Source organism: Astyanax mexicanus, chromosome 12 (genome assembly GCF_023375975.1).
Source record: "Astyanax mexicanus isolate ESR-SI-001 chromosome 12, AstMex3_surface, whole genome shotgun sequence".
Lineage (NCBI taxonomy): Eukaryota > Metazoa > Chordata > Actinopteri > Characiformes > Acestrorhamphidae > Astyanax > Astyanax mexicanus.
The window spans coordinates 10,400,676-10,424,144 of record NC_064419.1 but is presented as its reverse complement, the minus strand read 5'-3'; the positions used below and the strand labels follow the sequence as shown (position 1 = coordinate 10,424,144).

The 23,469-nt window shown below is 39.4% G+C and overlaps 1 protein-coding gene across 3 annotated transcripts in view; it reads right to left on the bottom strand.

Moving 5' to 3' along the window:
• Positions 1–287: 287 nt before the first annotated feature.
• bsna (bassoon presynaptic cytomatrix protein a) overlaps positions 288–23,469 on the bottom strand; it is a 183,540-nt gene continuing 160,358 nt past the window's right edge. For 2 of the 3 annotated variants that reach the window (XM_049485661.1, XM_049485662.1), the window contains 8 exons: positions 20,844–23,217; positions 19,587–20,368; positions 17,747–17,840; positions 14,070–14,201; positions 13,509–13,565; positions 11,263–11,401; positions 11,030–11,126; positions 288–5,126 (listed from right to left, as the gene is read on the bottom strand). In XM_049485661.1, the coding sequence (XP_049341618.1) occupies positions 13,525–13,565; positions 14,070–14,201; positions 17,747–17,840; positions 19,587–20,368; positions 20,844–23,217 (3,423 nt within the window). In that variant the 3' untranslated portion in view covers positions 288–5,126; positions 11,030–11,126; positions 11,263–11,401; positions 13,509–13,524. The remainder of the gene's footprint in view (positions 5,127–11,029; positions 11,127–11,262; positions 11,402–13,508; positions 13,566–14,069; positions 14,202–17,746; positions 17,841–19,586; positions 20,369–20,843; positions 23,218–23,469) is intronic. The other variant, XM_049485663.1, reaches the window with a different exon arrangement.

Genomic DNA, 23,469 nt, shown 5'->3' with positions numbered 1-23,469 from the left:
CATGATTTGAAACAGAGTAAACAAATATATATGTTAAAATTATCTTAATTGCAGTTATTGTTGGTAAAGGGCATGCAAAAATTAATTTTAAAAGATTGAGAGTGATTGACATGTTGGAAAAAAAATACTTGGTTCATAAATAAATGAAATAACACATTAGCAAAAACTAGTTTTAGCACAAAGGGAAAAAGGACACAATGGACACAATTCAGTCTCGTTAGAAATTTTTTACACATCTTTTTGTGCAATTTTTACACTGCGTAGTATACATAAAAACACATCACCACTTGTTTTTCAAATTCTTATTTATTCTTTTTTTCCTGATTGAAATGTATTGTAGGGTCATTATTTCATTCATCACATAACATGACATGATGCACCAAGCCAACTACAACTGTTTACAGGTATACACTGAAACATACACAAGGTTTACAATGGGTACATGAATAATAGCTCATTGCACTTACAACAGTGAATGTAACAATTTTTTATTATTATCATTATTATTATTATTATTATTTCGATCCCTTTTTAAGTTCTCAGCTATTATTTTGCTGTTTTATATTTAAACTTACACATCTCCTTTCAAAATTGATTTACCCTACCCCAACCCACAAATTACATGGAAGCCAGGGTCTCATCTTCATGAAGGAAGTTTTTTTTCTTTTTCTCATTATACAAACACAACATGTATAGAAACTCTACACAGACCAATAATGTTTTCCGAATACAACTTGTTCTTTTTTTTTTTTCTCCAAACAGTCCACATGAGCCGACCACATACACAATGTAGTTTTTAATGTTTTGTCGGTAGTTGTTGATGCTGCGACCTTTACTTATTTATTTATTTATTTATTTACTTACTTAATTTTTTCTCCCACAACTTTATACACAAAAGAACAATTTTGGCAGGTCGTTGTTTGACACACCGTTTGCTATTTCCGTTTAGGTTTGTGTGTGAACGTGTGAGATTTACATGTCATACAGGTCTGGTATTTATAGTGAGAAATGGCCGCCGGTGGGTCTGAGGAGAAAAGGAAGGGGATCGGTGGACTGCTGCTAAAGGCTCATGCACTTGTTACTTCTTAACTTTTTTTTTTTTTTTAAACAAAAAGATGAGTTTTTCCCTGATGTTCGAGTGACAGGATTGTTTGTAGCTTTACATTTCTTCTCAGTCCTTTTCTATCTCTTTCTAAACTTTCTAAACGTTCTACTGGCTTCTGTGACTTCAGCGAGGCCTACACTAAGCCTGATGCTGGACTCCCCACTGAATTCTCCTTTTAGTCAAGGATTAGGTTCAAACACGGCCTGTTAAACTAGCCCTTCACCTAGATATTCTGTTTCTGTGTGCTAACAGCCAGCCAGAGCAACGAAAGTCCTGGGGGAAAACAGCACGGTACTGGTAGTACTACTATTGTTTTTGGTAGGTTGGTTGGTGTAAAACAATTAGACATGGAATGATGTGGATTCCCTGTCACACACTACCACCAAACAGCCCTACTGATCCAGTGAAGCTCAGGGCGAAAAACAAGATGGCTTTCTCAGTATTGTAAATAAGCCCTTACAGCTGTGCATATTAAGTCCCCTTTTATGTCACCATGACACACTGACTGTGTGCTTTCCTGAGGTGAATGAGAGTAAACACAAAAATAAATTTTACACAAAAAAGAACATACATATGTCATTTTGCCATAATTTCATATTTTCTCATAATTTCTAATAATATATACTTAGACTTCTATACGCTTTACTTTGTGTATTTGTGTAGATTCGAACCGATCTGCAGTCAGCTTTTAACTTTTTTATTATATGTTTGCTAACATTTTATTGTTCCCCACCCCATCTGCATTCTGTCTCATATATTTATTTGTAATAAATTCTATTTATCTCTTCAATATTATTTAGGTGTGATATAATTTATATACGTACTAAAATAAGGTTTAGGTATGGTTATTTAGAATTTGTATGTTTGAAAAAATAAATATTATATATTCTACATATAAACTAATATATTAAAACACATTTACCATGAGCTCTGTGTACGTCAGTTAAGGGATTACGTGACAAACCCTCGCTTTAAAATGCTTTTGGAAGTATATCTAACCACATAAAGCAGTGTGGTTTTCATTTAATCAACAAATATTTTGTTGTGGCAGGTCTTTAAAGCACAGTGGCAACAATGGAATAAAACAGGAAAAATGAAATGGTCCCATTAGATAAAAGATATTAGATCTAGATTTGTATCCTCTTATCCTCTATAACTACTTTTAATGTGTTTAATATTGCACAATATCTCCCATAGCCTGTAGTTAGTTAGTCTTTTAAATGTGATGAACGTATGACAGAAGTACAAGTACATATACAAAATGCTGCTGAACTTAAGTTTGGGACAACCTCTTTTTACTTCTCAGAAATGGTTTGTTTTTACTGTGTTTTTCTTTGAGTTTATCGGACACCACCTTTATAAATAGAATCGTTACTACCTCCCAGCATTCCTGTCATATGTACAGTCACGCTGCAGTACAGATTCTACATAATAACAAGTGCATAAACAGGCAGCTAAGCATCTGGTGTGGTGGTCTCTCTGACTCATGAAAAGTAAGTGCAGGACCCCCAGCTACCCACAATCCCATGGGTGAGGTGAGAAGGAAGTGACAGAAATCGATGGCCACTTGCGGAAAGCCCTGCGGCCTGCGCCGCTTGAACTGCTGCATGGTGGGGGTGGGAGCTCAAACATGCCACGAAATCTCAAAAACAAAAGTTCAATTCAACTCTTTACAATTACCTATTTACAAACAAGTCAATCCCGTATTGAAGTTGTTCTTTTTGTCGGAACTACTAGCTAGTTTTTCTCTGGAACGACTAGAGTGACGCTATTAAGCAGTGTCTCGCCTCTCGGCAGATTATTATTTTTTTCTTCATTTCCCCAAATAAGAATCATTGCATAGAACATTTGAAATGTAAAGTTGCTCCTCGAAATCACCCCCTCTGTTTGTTGGTCTGATTTTTTTTTCAGGTTTGTTTTTCATAACCCCAAAAGGCATACATACGCACATCCAAATTCACTCACACTTGTACCGTGTAACAATATCGAGGTGACTTGAGTGTTTTTATTTTTCTTTTTTTTTTCCCCTAGAGCATGCTATCACCCCAGCCTAATTAGCTACATTTCAGTCATACCACTAAAACCTAAAGGCCCATCACTACCCTGTCCAACACAAGTACAGAAACTGCTCACACTGCTGGAGGACCTGACCTGAGAGGCTTCTGGTACAGCTAGGAATACACTACATGCAAATTTGTCTGTGCTGAACATCGTTGCCGATTTGATGTCATGGCGTAACGTGATTAGGCAAGAATATAGACACTGAATGTGATCCTAGAGATGCCAACGACACTTGTCTTGACCTTCAGCCCCCGAAAACTTTCTCTTGCTTTTTCCTATCCAATTACACTGGAACTGTTTTTTATCCCAAAAATTGCTTAAAACAAAATCACGAGTTTAAGGATAGCTAATCTGTTATTACTCAAGTCTATTGCTTTAATTTGATTCGAAGAGTTGGCTTGGGTCTTGGGTCTTTGTTTTATTGCCAGCACAAGGACTGGGCAATCGTTTCATTTCAAGACTTGATGGACAGCATGCCTGGGTCTTCTAGAAAAGCTTCAGTTTTATAGACAGATGCATTGCTCTCCTGACCACTAGTGTATAAACGTTTAATGATTGTGCTCTTGACTGACTGACCGCCATCCACTATTGCTTTTTTTTTCTACATCTAAACCAATAAAAAAATAAATAAATGATACAAATGAAAAATAAATACTGTAATAAGTTAACAGAGTAATGAAAACCATAAAAACAATGAATAAAAATAAATCAACATATAAAATAATATAGAATCTAAATCCAAAAAAATAGAAATACACTTCCCAGCCTTTTGGCTTGTTATTGTCATGTATATACAAGCAGTGTCCAGTGTGCAAAACAATAATTTAAAAAACATGGACAAAAAAGAAAAATGTGTTCTGAAAACATAAAGTCAGTAATAATGTTTAAGGCGACATCTCTCCATGGAAAGAAAGAAAATTAGGCAACGACAACAGACTGCACAACAAAATCATCAGAAACTCCGAAGTCCCCGATACTGTAGAACAGTTGTGACAGAACCAGGCCCTCATTCAAGGGGTGGTTCTTTAATGGCTTTGCAATGGCTAACTGACAAACAAGACCTGACTTGTCTAAGCCTCGAAATCTCTCTCCGAAAATTCTATTTCAGTCCTCTTGTCCAGTGTTTATCCAGAGCGTATTAGTTCCGTCTTCATCCAGGTTTTCTTTCCGCTTCAGTTTTGTCTTATGGCCACTCTCATTAAATTGGTGAACAGTGTAAGGTCTTAGATATAAAGTTACATGCATTCTGAATCCACTGTACACGTCTTAAACACATCGCAAGAGAATAGAGAAACAAGAGTCTGCATTCAGAGAAGAAAAAAAGGACTTCTTTTTTCATTCTGGAATGTAGAGTTAAAAACTGAGCATACGATGGAGACATTTGTGTTGCCGTCGTCAAGGTCATTTTCACTTCTTTGCTTTTTTTTTTGTTTGTTTTTTTCTCGTGTTTTCTTTTTAAACGGTATCACGTCAGAACCAAAAAAGGTAATTTACAGGAGAGGAAAAACCTATGAAGTTTTGCCTTATTTACTTTTACTGCATTTTCTACCATCCCTGAGATGAGAGGGGAGTCAAGTTTGTCATCTAAGTAGCTACAGGAACATGGAATCACAAAATCCGGCAAGCCACGCGCTTTTGTTGTGTTGCAACCGTGTTTACGCTTCTGTGTGCTTGAAACTTCTGAAGCAAGCATACTTTCCTGCTCCTCTTTTTTTTTTAGCAACATTTTCCTTCCAAGAGCAACATCCACACACCGATGTGAAGCCATGGGGTGCAGATAATCCGTTGAAAGTGCAGGAGTTGATAGGGTCTGATTTTTGCCACTGTTGCGTTAAACTGCTCTCTGTTGGCCTGAAGGAAAAGCTCTCAGGCTGCCATGCTTGAAGAAGGGGATCTGGAGGTATCTTTGGTCGTGTTGGCTTGCCAGAACTTGATTGAGTGAATCCAACCTCTGAGCAATCTGCAAACAGAATATGTTTGGAGGATAATTAAATCAATAGGGTGGAACAGTTGTTAGGCTTAGAGTTTATTATTTTAGTGATACAATGTATTTTAGTAAATTTTGTCAATCCTGACTTTCTCAGTTTGCCTGTTCTGAACCCTGATTCACACATTAAATATCATCTGGACTCTACTGATCCTGTGACACTAAGGTGTTCACACTCTCCGAGCTTCTGATTGCCCACACCTGGACTGTGTTTGTATAAATACCCCTCTATTACAGTTTTTCCTCGCCAAGTATTGAACCTATTTTTCTGTATTGTTTGTTTACCATTGCTGATCATTTTTGTGTATTAAGACCACTTATTTACCTAGACTTTTGTCCTTGTGGATTATCTGTGTATGACCCTTTTTGCCTTATACAATCTGATCCTAGAATTGCCTCAGCATTTATTCAGTTTACATGTAGCAGCATTTAAGACAGATTACTAAACAATCTAAAATCTTCATGTGAGTGAAGATTGTATTTAAGAAAGCTTGATAGAAGCTACTTACATATAGTACGCTTGTGCAGGTGCTTAATGTACACAAGCCTACAAGCAAACCAGGACCAATAATATGAGCGAGGCAGGCAGATGAGAGGAATGGACACTATAGTTTTTATCCATTTTAAGGGGGTTCAAGTCTTTAGTAGGGGTTGTCAGGATGAACTTAATAATACAATGTCCCTTTAAGGCAGTTTACAATATGGCATTGCTTTTTTTCACCACAAGGTGGCAAAAGAGGCAAATATATAGGCCTACATATGCAGTTCCAGCCCAAGAAGGTGCATAACAGCTGCAAGTTATGTAATCCAATCCAACGTCATGTGCTGTGCAGTGAAATCAGAATTCACTTCCCGGTCATTTATTGTGTTCACTAAAAAGCATGAATGAGAAAAACTCTGCCTCAATAAAACATTCCACATGATTATGCTTGGATCGTTTAAAATCTCGTCTAAAGCTTTAGCGCATGCAGAGACAAAATATATCAATCTACTCATTTCAATTTGTTATATTTAAAAAGTAAACTATGACCTATTTATTGCATTCACTGAATGGTTAGTGTGGTAAAGTGTTGTGGGAAAACCATCAACAAAAGTAATGCTGGCGTTCATCCATGTGACATCATCTCTCTCAAGACTGCATGCAGTCTTCCAGTCCAGACAAGTGATAAATATTTCAGGGTGAGCAGCCTGAATATGCAAGCAGCAATCAGGACTTTCACATTCATGCTGTGGTGGTAATAATCTTCCACTAAACAATATGAGCTCTGAATATCTGTTATTCTGATCCTGTTATGCCAAGTTCACTATACTAGACTTTTTGCTCAGTTGTTGTGCTGTTCACAATACACATCTGATTGTACTGTAATTGTGAGTCTGTCATTTGTTTAGACTTTCTCATTACACGACTGATTGGTGACACTGGTTCACAATTTTCACGATTTTTCTTCATGGAAAATCGCAGACTCACATGGCTGCTCTCTAAAAATATGTTTATCACAAGAACTGGTGAAGAAAGGTGAATACCCACATTAGTTTCTCAGGGGGTCCTGGGGTAATTTCCTGTTTTATGGGGGGGGGGGTCCTCTGTGATTTTATTTCCGTCCAGAACGACCATGTATGTGTTTTTCTCGGACGTCCTCTGAGAAAATTACAGGCTGAATTACCTACTGTTTTTCTCTGAACTCTGTGGTCCTCTAATTTTCCTAATTTTAGTCCCATCCGGATGCACATCTCTGAGTTTCGTCACCTTGCATTTATTAAAATAGCTATTTGTCCACGGCCACTCACCAAAATCACAGTTTGTGCATGCATTTACACGGAGATCCATGTAAACACAACAGTGAGTGGAAATGGAGGAGCTCCTGAACGCGATGTCATGTGACAGAGAAAGCCTTAAAACTCACTGGTCCTCCTGTTTTTTCGATTGCAGTGCGGAGTCTGACGAGTTTTATCACTGAGTAGAAGTGCGAAATATTTGAAAATATTTTTCACAGGCGTCCCCCTGAGAAACTAATCACGTCCACATATGGCTTTAGAGTGAGTATAAAATTAATGGGTTCATACAAATCAACTGAGTATAATCAGGGTTTCAAATGTCTGATCATTTTTATATTAATATATGTACTGATGCCCTTAACACAGAACTATATAATTTTTTTCAGAACAGCAGATATAATTTTTAGGGTTTTAAACTCCAGTTTTAAACATTTTAAACTTAGATTACCAATCTGTAAACTACCAGAATAGTCTTTACAATGTAAACCTGTTTATTGTAGAAAAATAGACGTGTACAGGCACAATTTCTTTGCGTTTTTAGTACAATGCATTATTCCACTTTCTAAAATTAAAGAAATACTCAGAACAAGTAGTTAATTACTTTTTTTTATTATTATTATTTAAAGTTTTTAAGTCACTTTGTAATTATATTACAAGTAATGTAGTATAATAAAATATGTTCTACTTAAACTGTTTTAGTGTGTGTGTGAATGTCTGGAAAACAGTTAGCTGGACAGACTTGCTCTAAGAACACTATTGCATCAGGTGACTTGCTCTCAACAGAGCTCCTGACCCCATTTCCCAGATTCCACCTGCTGTGTTGTTTAGTAAACACTGTATCTTTTAAAGCTGTCTCCTCATTTTCCTCTTATTATAAATAACCTGAGCAGTATTTACTTCCACAATAAAATACACACACTCTATCTGAGTATTGACAATTTATTATTGTACAATATGTTTCTATCTGCCTGTGTTTGCTCTCTCGGCTCAGACCCTGTTTTTGTATTTACGGGCCTTGATTCTTTCTGCCCTCTGATATTGCATTGTTTATTTGTGTATGGTACATTTACTCACTCTTGCTGTTGTTTACTGGTGTTGACCTTGCCCGTTTTGACTACTCTATTGTTTAATACTTTAATATTTAATAAAGTATATTTTGATATATGTTGATTTGCATCTGCGCATTTCTAAATACTGTCGTGACAGAATTATCCCTTGAAAGTGCAAATTGCATCCTCTTACTTGCATTATACATGATTTTTTAATGAAATCCACATAACTGGATGAATAAATAGTAATTCATCAGCAATAGTACATACAAATATCCCTTTTTTTAAATAAAGTGCAGCTTATTTTTGTGGACAGACTGGTGCTATGGTCTCTATGGTAGCAACACTATGAATGAACTGAGACAGCTATTATAAGCGGGATATGAAAAGTGAGGCAGGGGTCTCATGGGACACATAGACTTCAGTAGCACAGAAGCCCTATGACCACTGCGCCTGGCTGTGCTAAAAGGCCAGTGGCTTTTTGAGTTTAGAGGATTCATGATATTAGTGCTCTATCGATTCTGCCGAATGCATTATTGACTGTCAGGAGGGAGAGGTCTGTGTGTGTGAGTGGAGGAGTGTGTGTGTGTGTGTGCGTGTGTGTGTGCGCAGGAGAGAATGAAAGGGAGGAAGCCATCTTAAAACTAGCCGTTAACCTTTTTAATGCTGTTAATGTGTGCACAAGAGTGAAGAATGTGTGTGCATTTGGTGTTTCGTGAACTTATTGATTTTTACTAATGTGAATGAATCATCTAATTCACACAGTACTCTAATGCTACAATCTTTACATTTATTTTGTGTAGCAGGGTGCCTAAAGGTGTAGGAGTATGTAATTTATCCTAAAAATTAGTTTTTGTTACATTTCTTGAAATGGTCTTTATAGCCTGATAGCAATCGGTAAATCAAATGCTCTGGTGATAAAAAAAAAAAAGACTGGAGGACGTTCTTGTTGAGTGAGACAGGCCATGCCTGTCTCTGTCTGTCTGTCTGTGTACCTCATTCCCTCAGAACCTTACACACACACACACACACACAGTTCGGAGCTAACTTTCAAAAGATGATGGATAAAAGGAAATCGTAGTGAAGATTGGTAAAGGATTTCAAATATTTAAGTATCCTGTAGCCTGGATAGTGGTGCTGTCTAGCAGATATATTACTGGTTTTCTCTTGTTTACTGTGGAATTAGTTTTTCCCTTAAATTATGTTTCCAACAGCACTGATTAATGTCTGAAGTTGCTGCTAGATGTATTATGAAGCTGCCAGCACCATTTTTTAAACTATTTTACTGTTATGAAACCTTGTGGAACATTAGCTTTTATAGCTACACTGGCAAGCTTTACATTTTATAAACACTGGTTTCTACAAAATCTCTTTCTCTGGCGTTTGACTGGTAAGTCAAGGCTCTCTCAACTGCTGTTATACAGTAGACAAGCAAATGTGTGAAAGCATGGCTTTGTTGAGTCACATTAAACTGTGACACAAAAGCAGTAAAAGCAGACTATATTAGAAAATATGGCTCAGGATAATCTGTGGCCGTGTTTATTGATCCAGTCAGAGACTGTAAAAAAAGATGGACGTCGTGTCTCCGTTCCCATTCATTCAATGAAAATGAAGCCAAAATCTTCCACCATGTTGGCGATCCTGAAACCAGAGTCTGCGCAGTAGAGACCAGAGGAGGGAGAAAGACTGTGGAGAGACCGCCTACTCATTTAAATAACCCCGCCCCTGAGGGCTGCCTCGCGGTCACAGACTGCTGAGCGGGGCGGAGCGGAGCTGACAGTCTGTTATTGGTCCCGTCCATAACCAGTTCTTTTACAATAACCACACCTTTTTTTAATAGAGCTGAATAACATTTTTAAAACGAATTCTGTGGGGTTTTAAAAATTTGACAGTATAAGCAGAGGTTAGGCTAGCTGTTGCATTTAAATAAAGGAGGTAGAAATCAGTTTATTAGAAAAAAACGTGATTAAAAGTTGTCTGTTTTGCCATTGAAACCTATGGGAATGGGTGGGGTTACACAGCTTTCTGAAACCGAACAGCAGGGGGCGCCCGACCTGTGGTGGCTTCACTTTTGAGAGACGATGCTCTGTCCAGCTATACACAGTCTATGGATCTAGTTAATTCCAAAATTTGTCTACCATCAAATGCGTTAGCTAGGTAAGCTTAACCAACAGCTGGATCCTGCACATTATGCACTTGACTTGCAGAGCTGTGTGTAGCTGTTCTTAATAAACATTTTTCTTAAATAATAGTTCTATGCTTCTTCAGTGTTGCAGACCAGCCCAGAATCGGTCCTGGGTTTGGACTCATTTATTCGTGCCAAATGATAAAACAACATAAAACACTGTTTTTAAGATAGTGTTATGCCTTATTGTGACAAATCTACTTTGATAATAGCCATTTAAATATATACTAATACTGTGCCTTGAAGGATAATTTTAATGTACACTGAAATCTGTAATGTTTTTATTTGTTAACTGGAGAACCAAAGGGAATTAGGACTGATAAACAGCCATTTTAGTGAATACTTTAATGCCTTCGTTTCAATTATATCATAGTGCAAATTGATATTAAACTTGTGTCTTACTCGTGCAGTTAAACATTTCAGACATATCTCTTTGAATACATAAATATTGAGTATTTTAGATCAATTTATAGTGTTTTTAAGGTCTATTTTAAATATTTAGTTTTTGAAAAGGAATCTGTGTTAAAGTTGTTGTCACGTCTCTAGTTTAAGTTCTAGTTTTACATCAATGCAGTTAAATAAAAAAAGTTTTCCTGTGAGTGCAGACTGATTATTTTATATATTGTTTAATTGTGTGGGACAAAGTAAATCCTACACTAATCAAAGCCTTTATTTAAGCCTTCGTTTTTTTTTATTCTATCTACTACTGACAGCTGAATAAGTCACAAGCCTCTGTAAAAGCAAAGTGATACAAAATTTACTTAAATAATACTTAAATTTAATCTGTAAAAAAGCACTAATGTCTATATACTTTTAATCTCTCTCTTTGTTTTATTAAGATGAGTCTGTGACTGATTGCTCCTTACTGTCTGGCCTGCCAGAGGAAAGCAGCGTAGTCCCTCTGTGATCATGTGCCCAGGCCTAGAGTGAAGAATAGCATCCTGTGATTCCAGTCCTGGTTGGCTGCAAGAGACAAGATAAAGAAATGCGCATCATTTAGGTCACTTGCCACTGTACAAAAAGACTCAGAGGGACTATGTAAAATTTGCAAATATGCAAAACATTATATTTATATGAATGTTTAAAATCCAACTCTTACCAGTGCACCCAGATTACTTCTCTCCCTCTCTCTCTCTCTTTCTTTCACACTTTCTTATAAAGTAAAACGTAGAAGGGAAACTTCATAGGTTTTTCCAGTACAAAGCCTTTTATCATGCTCCATCATTTTTGTAGACACCCTGAATGTAGAAAAACACAATGAGAAACACACACATTTACAGGTTAGGAGGAAAACATTGTCAGTGTCCATAAAGTCACCATCCACATGATGCTGTGTGTGTGTGTTATCATCTATTCAATATTGCAATGTTGGGCATTTTGTCCATAAAACAAATATCTTTACCTATTTTATTTTATAAGAACAAAAAAAAACCTATTTTGTGAGTCCAGACTTAAAAAAAAAAAAAAAAAAATTCATATGTGTGAACTGAAGTTTTCTACCCTGTTTTTTTATCATTGTAAAAAAAAAAAGTTTCAGCACATTACTATCCTGCATCAATACAGATTCCGGAGCCTATTACCTTCAGTAAAATTAGCTGTAAATATTGTCAGGCCAGCCACTTCCTGTCTGCCTTCCATGGACTCTAACTCAGTGACTCAGAACTACACTTCCCAGAATTCCCCTGTGCTCTCTCCCCTGGACTTTCCCAGTCACGTGCCACTGCCTCTCACGAGCTCTCCGTCATAATAATTAGTCTAATTGTTTTCACCTGTGCTGCCCTGTATAAATACCCCTCATTTTCTGTTCTCTTTTCTACCCTGTGGTCTCTTTATCTTCTCTGCCTTTCGTGTATGACCTCTGCCTGTTTCTTTACCGACTACTGATTTAGCTTAGCCCCTCTGTTTGTTATTGTGTTCTGGTTATGACCCTTGCCTGGTTTTGGACCTTGCTTTCTGCCTTTCCTATGGTTTGTGCTGTTGATCTTCTGTGGAAAATCACAGCCCTTACCTTGCTGCTCTCCAAAAACATGTTTATTACAAAAACATGGCAGAACTAAAATTCATATGTTTTCAAATGTCACATGACTTGTGTTATCTCAAGAACGGTCAGTTGGAAAACTGTGTCTTCTCTGTAAATATTGTTTTCTTCATATTTCATAAGTGGGTAAGTGTCATTTGTGTTTGTCTTTTTACCTGGTTTTGTTGTTATTTAGAGAGTAAGATTAGTTTGACAATTATGTATTTAATTATTTATTAATTTATAAAAATTCCTTTTGGTCTACTGTTACACAAGTAACACAAGTTTGGAGTTACTGTTGGGTTTTGTTAATGTATTATTTTGTATAACAAGTGAGTCATTTTTTATCTGGTTGTTTTGTGAAATTTCTCAAAAACACATTTCTCAAAATCAAATAGTACAGCTTCCTGTAATTTCATTTTTACACCTATTTTCACTTGCTGTCTGTTATAAAGGGGCACTAACCCCTCTTATTCTATCTGGCTCCCAACTTTGCTCATATTTGAAAAAAAAAATGTGTGTAGTTTGGGAGGGGCACTGGGTGATGTATGGGTTTAGATTTATTTTTTAAAAATTGTCCTGTTCACATTTGTATTGCGTTTTAGCTGTGCCCTCATGTATACTAACATAAATGGAATAGCAGCATTAAGAAATCATGTAATTATGTAATTATAGGAAAGAGCAGATTAAAAGCTGCTTTATTGTCTCTGCATTAAAGAGGTAATATTGTCCTCAGCCACTCCAAAATCAGTTTCACAGATGAGCTGTGAGTGGGAGGAGAGAGGATTATAAAACCATCCACACACACACACACACAATTCAGCTAAAGTGTATTTTTTTGAGTGAATTGAAACATACAGCTGTGCTTTAGGAGTGTCTCAGTGTCAATAGTAACTATAAACATGCTGTAAAGGAATAAAAATCTTTGTACACACAATTGTCTAATACATGTCTAATGTACAGTATGTCCAGCTTCCATAGAAGCTATTTATAATAGCTATATCTATCTAATAGCTATATAATATTATATTTTCTATAATAGCTATTTTAAATGCACTCACTGCGGAGTATTGCCAATGAATAGAAAAGGACCAGATTTGAAGAATAGTTCTCACACTGAAACTGTGACCTAAGGATTGATTATTCTCCATTCAGAACTTCTAAGATAGGTCACTAATGCTCTTGTTACTGCATGCAGTCAAATCCTCACAGCAATGCTCCAAAATCTCATAGAAAGTAGGATAAACATCTTAAAACTGTTTATGTTGGAGGAAAAACTAAAGTGTTCATAAGTAGTGCTTTTCTTTCTGTCTTCGTGTTTCTCTTACCGTTAGTTTGATCGTTTCACCATAAGGAGGTGAACTTCTTGCCGAATCCAGAGATTGCTGTTCAAAGAGGAAGTGATAAAATAATAAAAAGAAAAGAAAATCAGAAAGGAAAAAATGTAGAAGAAAAAAAAACAAAGAGAAATAAAAAAACAGAGAGCAGAAAGAGAGAAAGAAAGCCAATATTAATTTAGTGCTTCAAACTGTGAAAATTGTGTAATAACACGACTGCATTCAGAATTGCACGAACAAAAACACACAGTGGGCCTGTGCAGCATGTTCGGTCTTAACTGTTATTGCCAAACCGGTCATTGTGGCGCCAAGGCTGCAATATGCAAATGAGCATCTTGACCAATCACAATGTTTTTTTTTTTCTTTTTTTACCATCATATCTAATGCTTCTGCTTTTTTTTTTTTCCAACAATACTGTAAACTAATAACTAATTCATCAATTTAAACAACTATCGGTTTAATCTGTAAAAAAGTTTTGGACTGAATATAAAAAGAAAAGCTGTCAAAAATGGAGGGAGCCTGAGAGATGGACATTTTTTTTACTCTTCTAACCTTCTCCCAGTTTGCCAGCCTGTTCTGCAGCTCCTCCAGGCAAGATCTTAGACAGCACGCTCTCTCCTTCCATACCAGGCTGCCCTGCTGCAGCGCTGCCAATTCCGCCTGGCCTTGGAGCTGCCTTAGAGCCTACAGAGAGGGAGAGGGAGAGAAACAAAAGCAGACGGAATGTGTTACTTCTTTTTAGCCTCAAAACTCAGTAGAGTTACACCTGAGAACTGAGAGGAAAACCTGCAGACAAACAACACACTAGAGGCAGTTCCTGCACAAACACCAGTGCGCATTAATGCCAAACAAATACAAATTAAAAATTGACTTGTGCACTTAGGCGTGTTGCCATAGATACATTAACAAACATATTGGGCGTTATTTTAGCAATCTAAGGGTGCTTTCACACCTGAAAGTCCGGACTGTGGTGCGAACCGAGGTTCATGTGTTTGCTGCTTTGTATATATTTAGTTTGCTTATTTTTGTTTTCACACTGCAGTTTAGGGAGCGCACTAAAGAGCTTTGTGTGATACTCCTACATCCTTTCATCATCACTTACGAATCGATGCGTTTTCCTTAACTAGATGATGATTGGTTTTAGAAGGACATGCGTCTGATGTTGGCGTGCTGCTAATTCAGCGGGTGGTTCATTCGGCGGGAAACCTTTCCAGGATAAGGATACAATGAATGAACAGATTCATTTCGATTCCATAGTAGTGCTGCTGCTATTGTGGTTTTAATACCAGCAGCAGCAGCAACTTCAGTCTCAGTACTCTAGGTTAGTTCAAATTCACCGAACGAAAGTGCTCGTCCTGAAGCAGCTGTATCCACGCCTCATTTTTACTGCTTTGAGGTTATTTTGAGAGGGTACTGACTGCAGCCTGCAGGAAGGCGGAGTTGGACGTCCAGTGCGTCCAGCTCCGCCCACTTTGTTAGCGTCATGCCGTCCAGTGCCGCCCACTTTGTCATCATCATGTCTTAGCTCCGCCTCTGAACAGAATTAAACGGCAGGGCAGTTAGCGGACTTTAACTATAATGTGCCGCATCGTCCGGCTTAAATACTGTCAAGACTGACAAGGCGTGGCGTGGACAAAGTGGGTGACTGGACGCGCTGGACGTCTAACTCCGCCTTCCCGCAGGCTGCAGTCAGCAGTAGTTGGTTATTTTTCTTCTTCTGCTGTCGTTGTTGAGGAACGCCTGCTCAGCTTCCTGTAATTGGTCCGAAAGTTCGAACCATCCAGAAAAGCGCTTTCACACTGCAGGAGAACCGAACCATGGTTCAGAAGATCCGGACCGAGACCACCTCTCTTGGTCGGACCAAAATCTGGTCCTTTGGTCCGGACCGTGGTTCGCGGCCCCTTTCACACCTGCTACTTTGGTTCGGACCAAACTGAAAAGTACGAAAGTCCGGACCAAACTAGGCAGGTGTGAAATCACCCTAAAGGGCACGGGTTTGCAGGATTTAGGGCGTCGGTTTGGTGTCATGAAGGTGGAAAAAATAGGCCTTGCATGGCTTGAAATACGCAAAAGGCATGTACTAATTCTCTTAATTAATGTGTGTTGAATATCTAAAAAATATTTTGTATACATAGCGTACACTGTTATACAAGCTGTATACTGACTAAGTTACATTGATTTAAAGTGTCATATCTTTACCATTGTCCCATTAAAATATATATACAGATGATACATTCAAATACTTATGTCGGTGTACTCATTTTGGTGAGACACTGTATATACATACATATTAAATTCTGCTGTATAATAGAAGTAAACATTTCACATCTACATTTACAACACTTTGTTGTAAACGCATGTACAAGATGTTGATACCCATAAATGTGTTGATTTTTTAAAATGAAAATGATTACAGTGATTCACTGTTTTTTCACTGTGTTTTAACATTACACACGCTCTGCTTCTGGAACACATTGCATAAGGTATCCCAGCTCTGCCGGTAAATCTGGGGATTAGAAGTGGAGAATGCATAGAACAGGAAGTGTTTAATCCCCATGGTGAGATACTTTACTTCTGCTGTGTGTGAATATGTGAGAGTGTGTTATGAAGTGTGCAATGAAGTGTATTTATTTGTGTGTGTGTGTGTGTGTGTGTGGGTGTTCTGTGCATTATCCACAAAATATTACAAGTGACTTTAATACACTATGGGTCTTATCATTTAGAGTACCATATTTTTTGGACTATAATGTGCACTTAAAATTCTTACATTTTCCTAAAAATCGATAGTGCACCTTATAATACAGTGCAAATTACATATGAATTCTACCAGTCAGGTATTGAGGAGCAGTAAAGCCACTCTGCTGAAGTACAGTGTTATAAGGGTGAGTTTTAGTGAAGTTTCTCCAGCACTAAGGCTGGGTGCTGCAGCATTAGCATTAGCTGCTAACTGCAGCACTAGCTCTTTTGCTGTTTAGAGGCAAGTATATAGTCTCTGTGTTAAAACACGGTACGTGGCATGAACCGCAGGCTGATGGCGCCCTGGGATTCCTGAACACTCAGGGTTCCTCAGTCTAGTGCTATCGGGTGGCATTTATGTCCTGCTAATGCTGTGTTTAGCAGCTTATGCTAATGCTGCTGCACCTAGACTTAGTGCTGGAGAAACTGAAGTAAAAACTCACCCTTAGATCAAATATTGGAAATCTAAGCTTATTGTAAATAGATTTAAACAATGTACTCATCCAAACAAACATTTTTGGACTTTTAAAGAAAATGTTTTTTTTTTTAAGAATAACAGTTTTTTTCAGACAATGACTTCAAAAACAATAAGTGCAATACAAGTGCTGTAAAGACTGACTACAGAGCTTAGCTTAGAGCCTAATAGCAGTTGTGCACCTCTACTTTATGTATATTGTATGTAAATCAATATAACATGACTATGAGCTAGTGTTGTACTTAAGTCCAGTCTTGTTTTCAAAGCGCGTCTTAATGAAGATAAAAAGTTTCAACAAAAACATTGTGATGAAACTAGCTCTCATCAGGAGTGCCCCAGGAAGTCAAAAAGATGGTCGACGATCCCTCCCTCTAAGCTATGCAAGCCACGGACATTGTGACTGCTCAAAGAGCAGCCCTTTCTCCAGAGAATGTGGACATTCTCATCTTCTTAAAGAAGAACATGAAAATATGAAAATAACAGTTGTTTTGTCTAGCCTCAAATTTGTACATTTTTTTGGTACCTTAAGGAGCATCTTTCTCTCAGATAAAGTTAAAAAAAAAACTTCATTCTCAGGGACAGAGTCTTATTTTTCATGTTTAACTGTTATAGTAGGATAGAGTTCAGGTTGTTAAGGCTCTAATTGTTCTATTATTTTGTACATGACTGTACCTGTTTTTTTTTTTATTATTATTTATTTTGTGTTGCACACTTGCTGTTTTAATAGTGCACACTGCTGCTACCAAAAAAAAGCCACTAGATGATATTACATATATATATCTTAATTAAATTATTTCAATTTGACCATTAGTGCCTAATATGGTGTATTACAGATCACTTGTATCACTTTGCATCACTTATATCAAGCCCACCTTTTGAAATAAAATATTGTAAATTTGATGAATCAAACCAATGAGTGACCACAGACTAATCTAAAACTGGCATAGGCCTCTCTAAAATCGGAAATAAAATCAAATCGAGGATTTAGAGAATCGTGACACCCCTAGTCTGTACTTACCGATTCCTGTAAGAGGAGGCTGGGCTGCTTTAGGAGGTTGGGTCATGGCTGCCTTTGCTCCGATAGCGGTGACTGGAGTGGGCTCAGGCTTAGTCTATAAGAGATCACAAACACATCATTCAAATTGTGCAAAACATTTTGTTTACCTTTTATTATTGATAGACCACACAGTCAAAATCAAATGTAAATTTAAATTTATTTATATTAAATTATAAACTGTTTAACACAAAAATACACAAACAATTGTAATGTAGGAAATGTATGTATTAAATGATACACTTTTTTCTCTTAATGTATAGATTTATTCTTATTTATGTATTAACTGTAAATCCATTAGTATGATTTGTAATATAAATGGCATATATAGTATTTTAGTATTTGTATTGGATAAGCATTCATAATCAAATTTTATAACCACAATACACTAAACAATCGATCAAACCACAATAGTCTACTAAACTAAGCAATGCACTGATATCTTCTGGCAAAAGCACAGCCAGATAGGAAATCAGTCATCATTGATCATTATTCTTGGATTAATTGAATTCCAATGTAAAATAGAATACAGCATTAACAGGAACAATAACAAGTACTTGTTAATTACATTAGCCTTGTAACTAAAGAGAAAAACTAAATAACTAAATGTCAATATAAAATGTCTGAATGACTACATTTAAGGTCATTGTTTTCTTTTCATTTCTGAGCAAAGCATGATTACACTGGATGTGACAACAGATTTCCCACTGTAGTTAAGGGAGGAGCTATATTCTAATTTTAAATGTTCTTTAAGAGTTCTGGGCTAGCATGGAATAAAGACAGCCCTTGTGTTCCATGCTGTTGATTGTTTTTTTTCCTGGCTCATGGGGTGAACACATTTGGCTTAGTCCACGGGTTAGGAGAGTTTCTCAGTTGGAATTTAATTAGCCTGCATTTTGATTCCCGTTTGGTAATAAGAAAAAGCAAGCACTGAATGATGCAATTTAGCTGGGGGTCTACTGCCTTGGGAACAAATAAGATGCAAATGGTTTACTGTAAAGGATTTTCTCTCAACATGTTTTATGATCAGGGTCACACAAACTTTTGCATAGGACTGTATACAGGACAAATGAGATGTTATCTGCGTTCTACTGTATATGTCAAAAGGAGAATAGTGCTGCTGAACATCTTTTTGGCGAGTATAAACTAATCAAACATTGATAAATTAATTGAGACTGCTCCATTTCCTCAGCATACATCCAGTTAATGAGAGGAGAAGATAAGAACCTACTAACAGAATCGCAGCAAAAAAATTTAATCAACTGTGCACAAGCAGCTAGGCCTTATCAAATCTATAGATAGAAGACGGGCTGTAAGGATGGTAAGAATGGAAACCAACACAGAGAAAAGCAGAGAATTACTTTAAGCATGCATGGATTCTTGTAGAAATGAATCAGTGGAAATTGGTATAATTGCACGGATGGATTGATATAGGAGGACTAGAAGCTGGCAAAAAGGAAAGCTGACTGGAGGGAGGGTGTAAAAAGAGGCATCTAATAAAGGGAAAACAGATGAAAAGAGATCAGATTTTTTCCCAGGCTTGGTGAACTCATTTTACTCAGAAACCAGACGCCCACACATACTGTCTTCAAACTAATCCAGAGCTGTCCTCTTGCATATTAGTTAGTACGTCTCAATGCATTAAAATGAAACCTTTACACAAATTAGAATAGAAAGGATTTAAATTATTTTACAAATCCTCCAAAAACTGAAATATTGCATTTTTTAATAACCTGAAGTTTTTTCAGAAGGTATTATCAGAAATATGCTCCATTACATCATATTTATGAACAAAACGACTTACTGCTGTAGGCGTTGTTTGGGCACCTGTAGTAGGTGGACGTGCTGCAGGCCCAGTCTGGCCAGGTTTGGCTTGAAGTTGTTGGGCTTGCGTTGGCTGGGGCTGCACAGGACCACCCACTGGTGTCTGCTGTCCCGGCCTGGCCGCTGATGTCTGTGCCTGCTGTTGAAGCTGTGTTCGTTGACCCTGTTGTGGATCAGGTTGCTGCTGAGGTCCAGGCTGCCGGCTCGAGCTTGTTGGTCCACCTGGACCCCTCTGCCCTGAACCTGTTGAACCCGGCTGTCTAGAGGACGATGGGTGGCCTTGAAGGTCCTGCTGCTTCCTGCTGGAAGAACCTTGGTGGTGGGAGGACTGTTTCCCAGAGCGTGAGCTATGATGGTGGCCTGAGGGGTCACGGGAGTAGTCAGAGCAGTGGTAGCCCTGAGAACGAGAGTCACCCCTCTTTCCCGAAGATGAGGACATGGAACGGGATTCATGACGCAAGGATGGGTCCTTTGAGGAGCGAGATGAACGAGAAGAGCGCTGCTCATCAGAGTGGCGGGAGGACGAATGCCTGCCAGAACTTCCACTACCATGGTGACGGTGCTCTCGGGAAGATGTGTGCCGGGGGTGACCGTAGTCATCTTGTGGCCAGAGGTCCTCCTCTGGAGGTTCATCATAATCATGGTACGTGTGCTTGACATGGCCACGCCTCCCAGAGGAGGAATGACTGCCATAGTGACGAGAACCACGAACATCGCGCGGCTTCTCAAACCAGTCAGTCTCCTCCTGGCCAAGATGGTAAGCTTTGGAAACCAAAAGTAGATCACAATCAATCTCCATGTCCGTTGGTGAAAGAGGCATGCAGACTGAAGTCATGCAAAAGAAAAGAGGGAAAAAAGAAAAAAAAACACAACTAGAGCTCAGTACTCATACGAAAACATATCAATGTAACACAATATAAAACCACACACATGAAAATCACAACAAATAATATTCACAGTTCAGATATTTGTGACAATACATGCAAGATGCACCTTAGGAATGCATGCAAAAAAAAGGAAAAATGAAAGGAATGTAAAGGATCACACAACAGTTCATGCAACTTTGGCACTCGATGCAGCACTGACAGTCAATTCTGACGAAAGCTGTTTGCCTGAAGGCACAACATAGGCATGCACTGGGCTTTTACTCCTTTACATCTGCTGCTATTTCTCTTTCTCTGGGTGGGTGGGGGATGTTTAAAGTAGACAGTGACTTTGGCATTCAGCACCCAATTACCTTCACTGTCAGACACAGCGCAATACATATCGTCTATTATGTACATATCATCAGGTTTGTAGACATGGGTCCGTGGCAAGTCTCGAATATGGTCCTGCACATCGGGAAGGGAGTGGCTTGAGCCATACGGGTTAGTTGGATCGTAGTAGGTCCGCCTACCGCCCACTAGCTTCCCCATGGGACTAAGTGGGCTCCCCTCTTCAGAGTACTGAGAGCGTAAAGTGGGGCGCCCGCTGCGGCCATAACTGTTTCTGTATGACCGATCTGTATAGTCCCGTTCATAAGACCTGCTTCTGTAGCCTGTCTCCCGAGAGGAAATCTTGTCCATGCCGTAACCAGTTGAGCGGGACCTGCCGTAGCCATAGAGTCGTTCATCATCATAGTAGCCACGATATGAGTCATAGCTGGTCTGTCGAAGCCCATAGATTTCATCTTGGAGTTTCCGTGAACGGGAACCTGTACCATAACCACTTGTAGTAGAGGTGCTCATGGTGTATGAGGCCAGATCAGCCTCCACATCACGAGCCTCCTCTATTGGGGAGAACTTGGAGATCTTCTGCTCCAAGCCTTGCTTACGATGCTTGCTCCTCTTGGTAGACATGACAGCTGGGGCCAGGCTCTTTGAGGAGTGCCTCTGTGCTGCCCTCGAGGTTGTCGAGTGTTTGAAGTCATCATAGTAATATGAGGATCCCCCACCCATGCTACTGCTGCCCACTACCCGGCCATGCGTATCTGCCCCTCGCGCTTGGTAGCTGCCGGTGCTCTTACCCCTGCCATGGTGATGGTCGTACATCTCTGCGTCACGCTCGTCCTCTGGTCTGCCGTAGGAGCTCCCCCCTCGTGTGTGTAGTCCGTCAGCCCCATAGCGCCCATGGCCCTCACTGCGGTGTGGGTCCGAGGTGGTGCCCATGCCCTCTTTGGTTAGCTCACTGATGTCATCAATCATTACATAGTTCCTAGGGACATTCTGCTCAAGGTTAGAGGAACCATAGAGACCATCACCAGTATAAGTAGAGGGGCTGTCCACTGAGTGTAAATGGTCTGATAGTGTTGCTTGCCCATATGTGCTTGCAACTGTGGTTGTATATTGTCCATAAGAACTGGCTGTGGTTGTTGTGTATCCATAAGTATTCGCTATGGTTGTAGTGTAAGGACCATAGCTACTTGATGAAGTTGTTGTATACGGACCATATGAACTTGCTGTGGTACTTGGGTAGCCACCGTAAGTACTTGAAACTGCTGTGGAGTATGGCCCATACGTGCTTGCCATGGTTGTGCTGTATGGTCCATAAGATGGAGCCAAACCAGACTGGCTATAGGTAGAATCCTGAGCAGTGGTTGTTACTACTACAGTAGGATTGCTTATAACCTCATAATTAGTGGGCATCTTGTGTTCAAGGTCAGCCAGCGAGGTCTGCCGTGGCCTCTGGTGGACAGTCAGTATGTCTGCCTGTGGCTGGTAGGTACTCGCCTGGCTGACCGGGTAGGGGGGAGCCTGGCTCGGGTATGGCGTGGTGTGGGTTGGATAAGGAGTCGGACCAACAGGTGGTTGTGGAGGAGGCTGAAACCCTGGATGGCTTGGTTGAGTCAGAGGTAGCACTGTATGATCTGTTGGGTATGGTGGTTGACTTGGGGGGAAGCTCTGGGAAGGGAAGGTCCCTTGAGCCTGATATGATGGGGTAGGATGGTGGGTCTGCAGGGGTGTGGGCTGGGGGAGAGCCTGGGCCTGGGAGATTGTAGGATAGGGAGGCTGGTTGAATCCAGTGCTCTGGAAGGTGGAGGCTGGTGGAGCAGGTACTGTTGACTGGCCCTGTGGGTACTGGTAGGACACAAAGGATGATGTAGGGGGAAACTGTGCAGCAGTGTTCAGCTCACTGGTAAACTGGCTGAGCGGTGCTGTGCTTGGTCTTGTCAGAAGTCCGTTGTTCTCCAGGGATGCAGCTGCAGCTGCCAGGCGAAGGTTGTTCAGTTCAGAATCAGACATGTAGTCTCGTGCATCACCCATGCACCGCAGGTATGCCAGTTCCCTCCTCTCCCTCTCCTTTACTAGAGTTTCTTTTCGCTGTGTGATACCCATCTCCAGGTATCGAAGTTTGGCATCTATTTCTTTCTCCTCCTCCTCCAGCTCAGCCTGCTGCTTTCGAAGTTTAGTGGATTCCTGCTCAACAGCCTTAAGTTCATGGGTCAGATCCTTCAGGAGGCTTGCTTTGGCTGCCAGTCCTGGCCGAGAACCAGCCTTCATGGAGGGCACAGAGGGCATATACATCTGGGGCAGGGCAGGGGTGACCATGGGCAGCTGAGCCTCCTCAGGCGGGGGGCTGGGCAGAGTCCGTTTAACCTTCCTCAGGAGGGAGCTCTGTTGAAGTGCTGCCAACTGCAAGGACAGAGGGGCCAGGGAGAATGGAGGGGTCAAGAGCATGCAAAAAACATAGCACAATGTTACATATTATAGTATATGTGATAATGACAAGACAAAATGGCCTAATGACTTGGAAAGGAAAGGCTTTATATAGGTCTCTTACAATGCATTTGTATTTCATATTTAGAAAGATGAGCTCCTATGGATTCAATGTTTAAACACAATTACTTTATAGACCCTTTCTATCCAGTTATTGTGCTAAATATG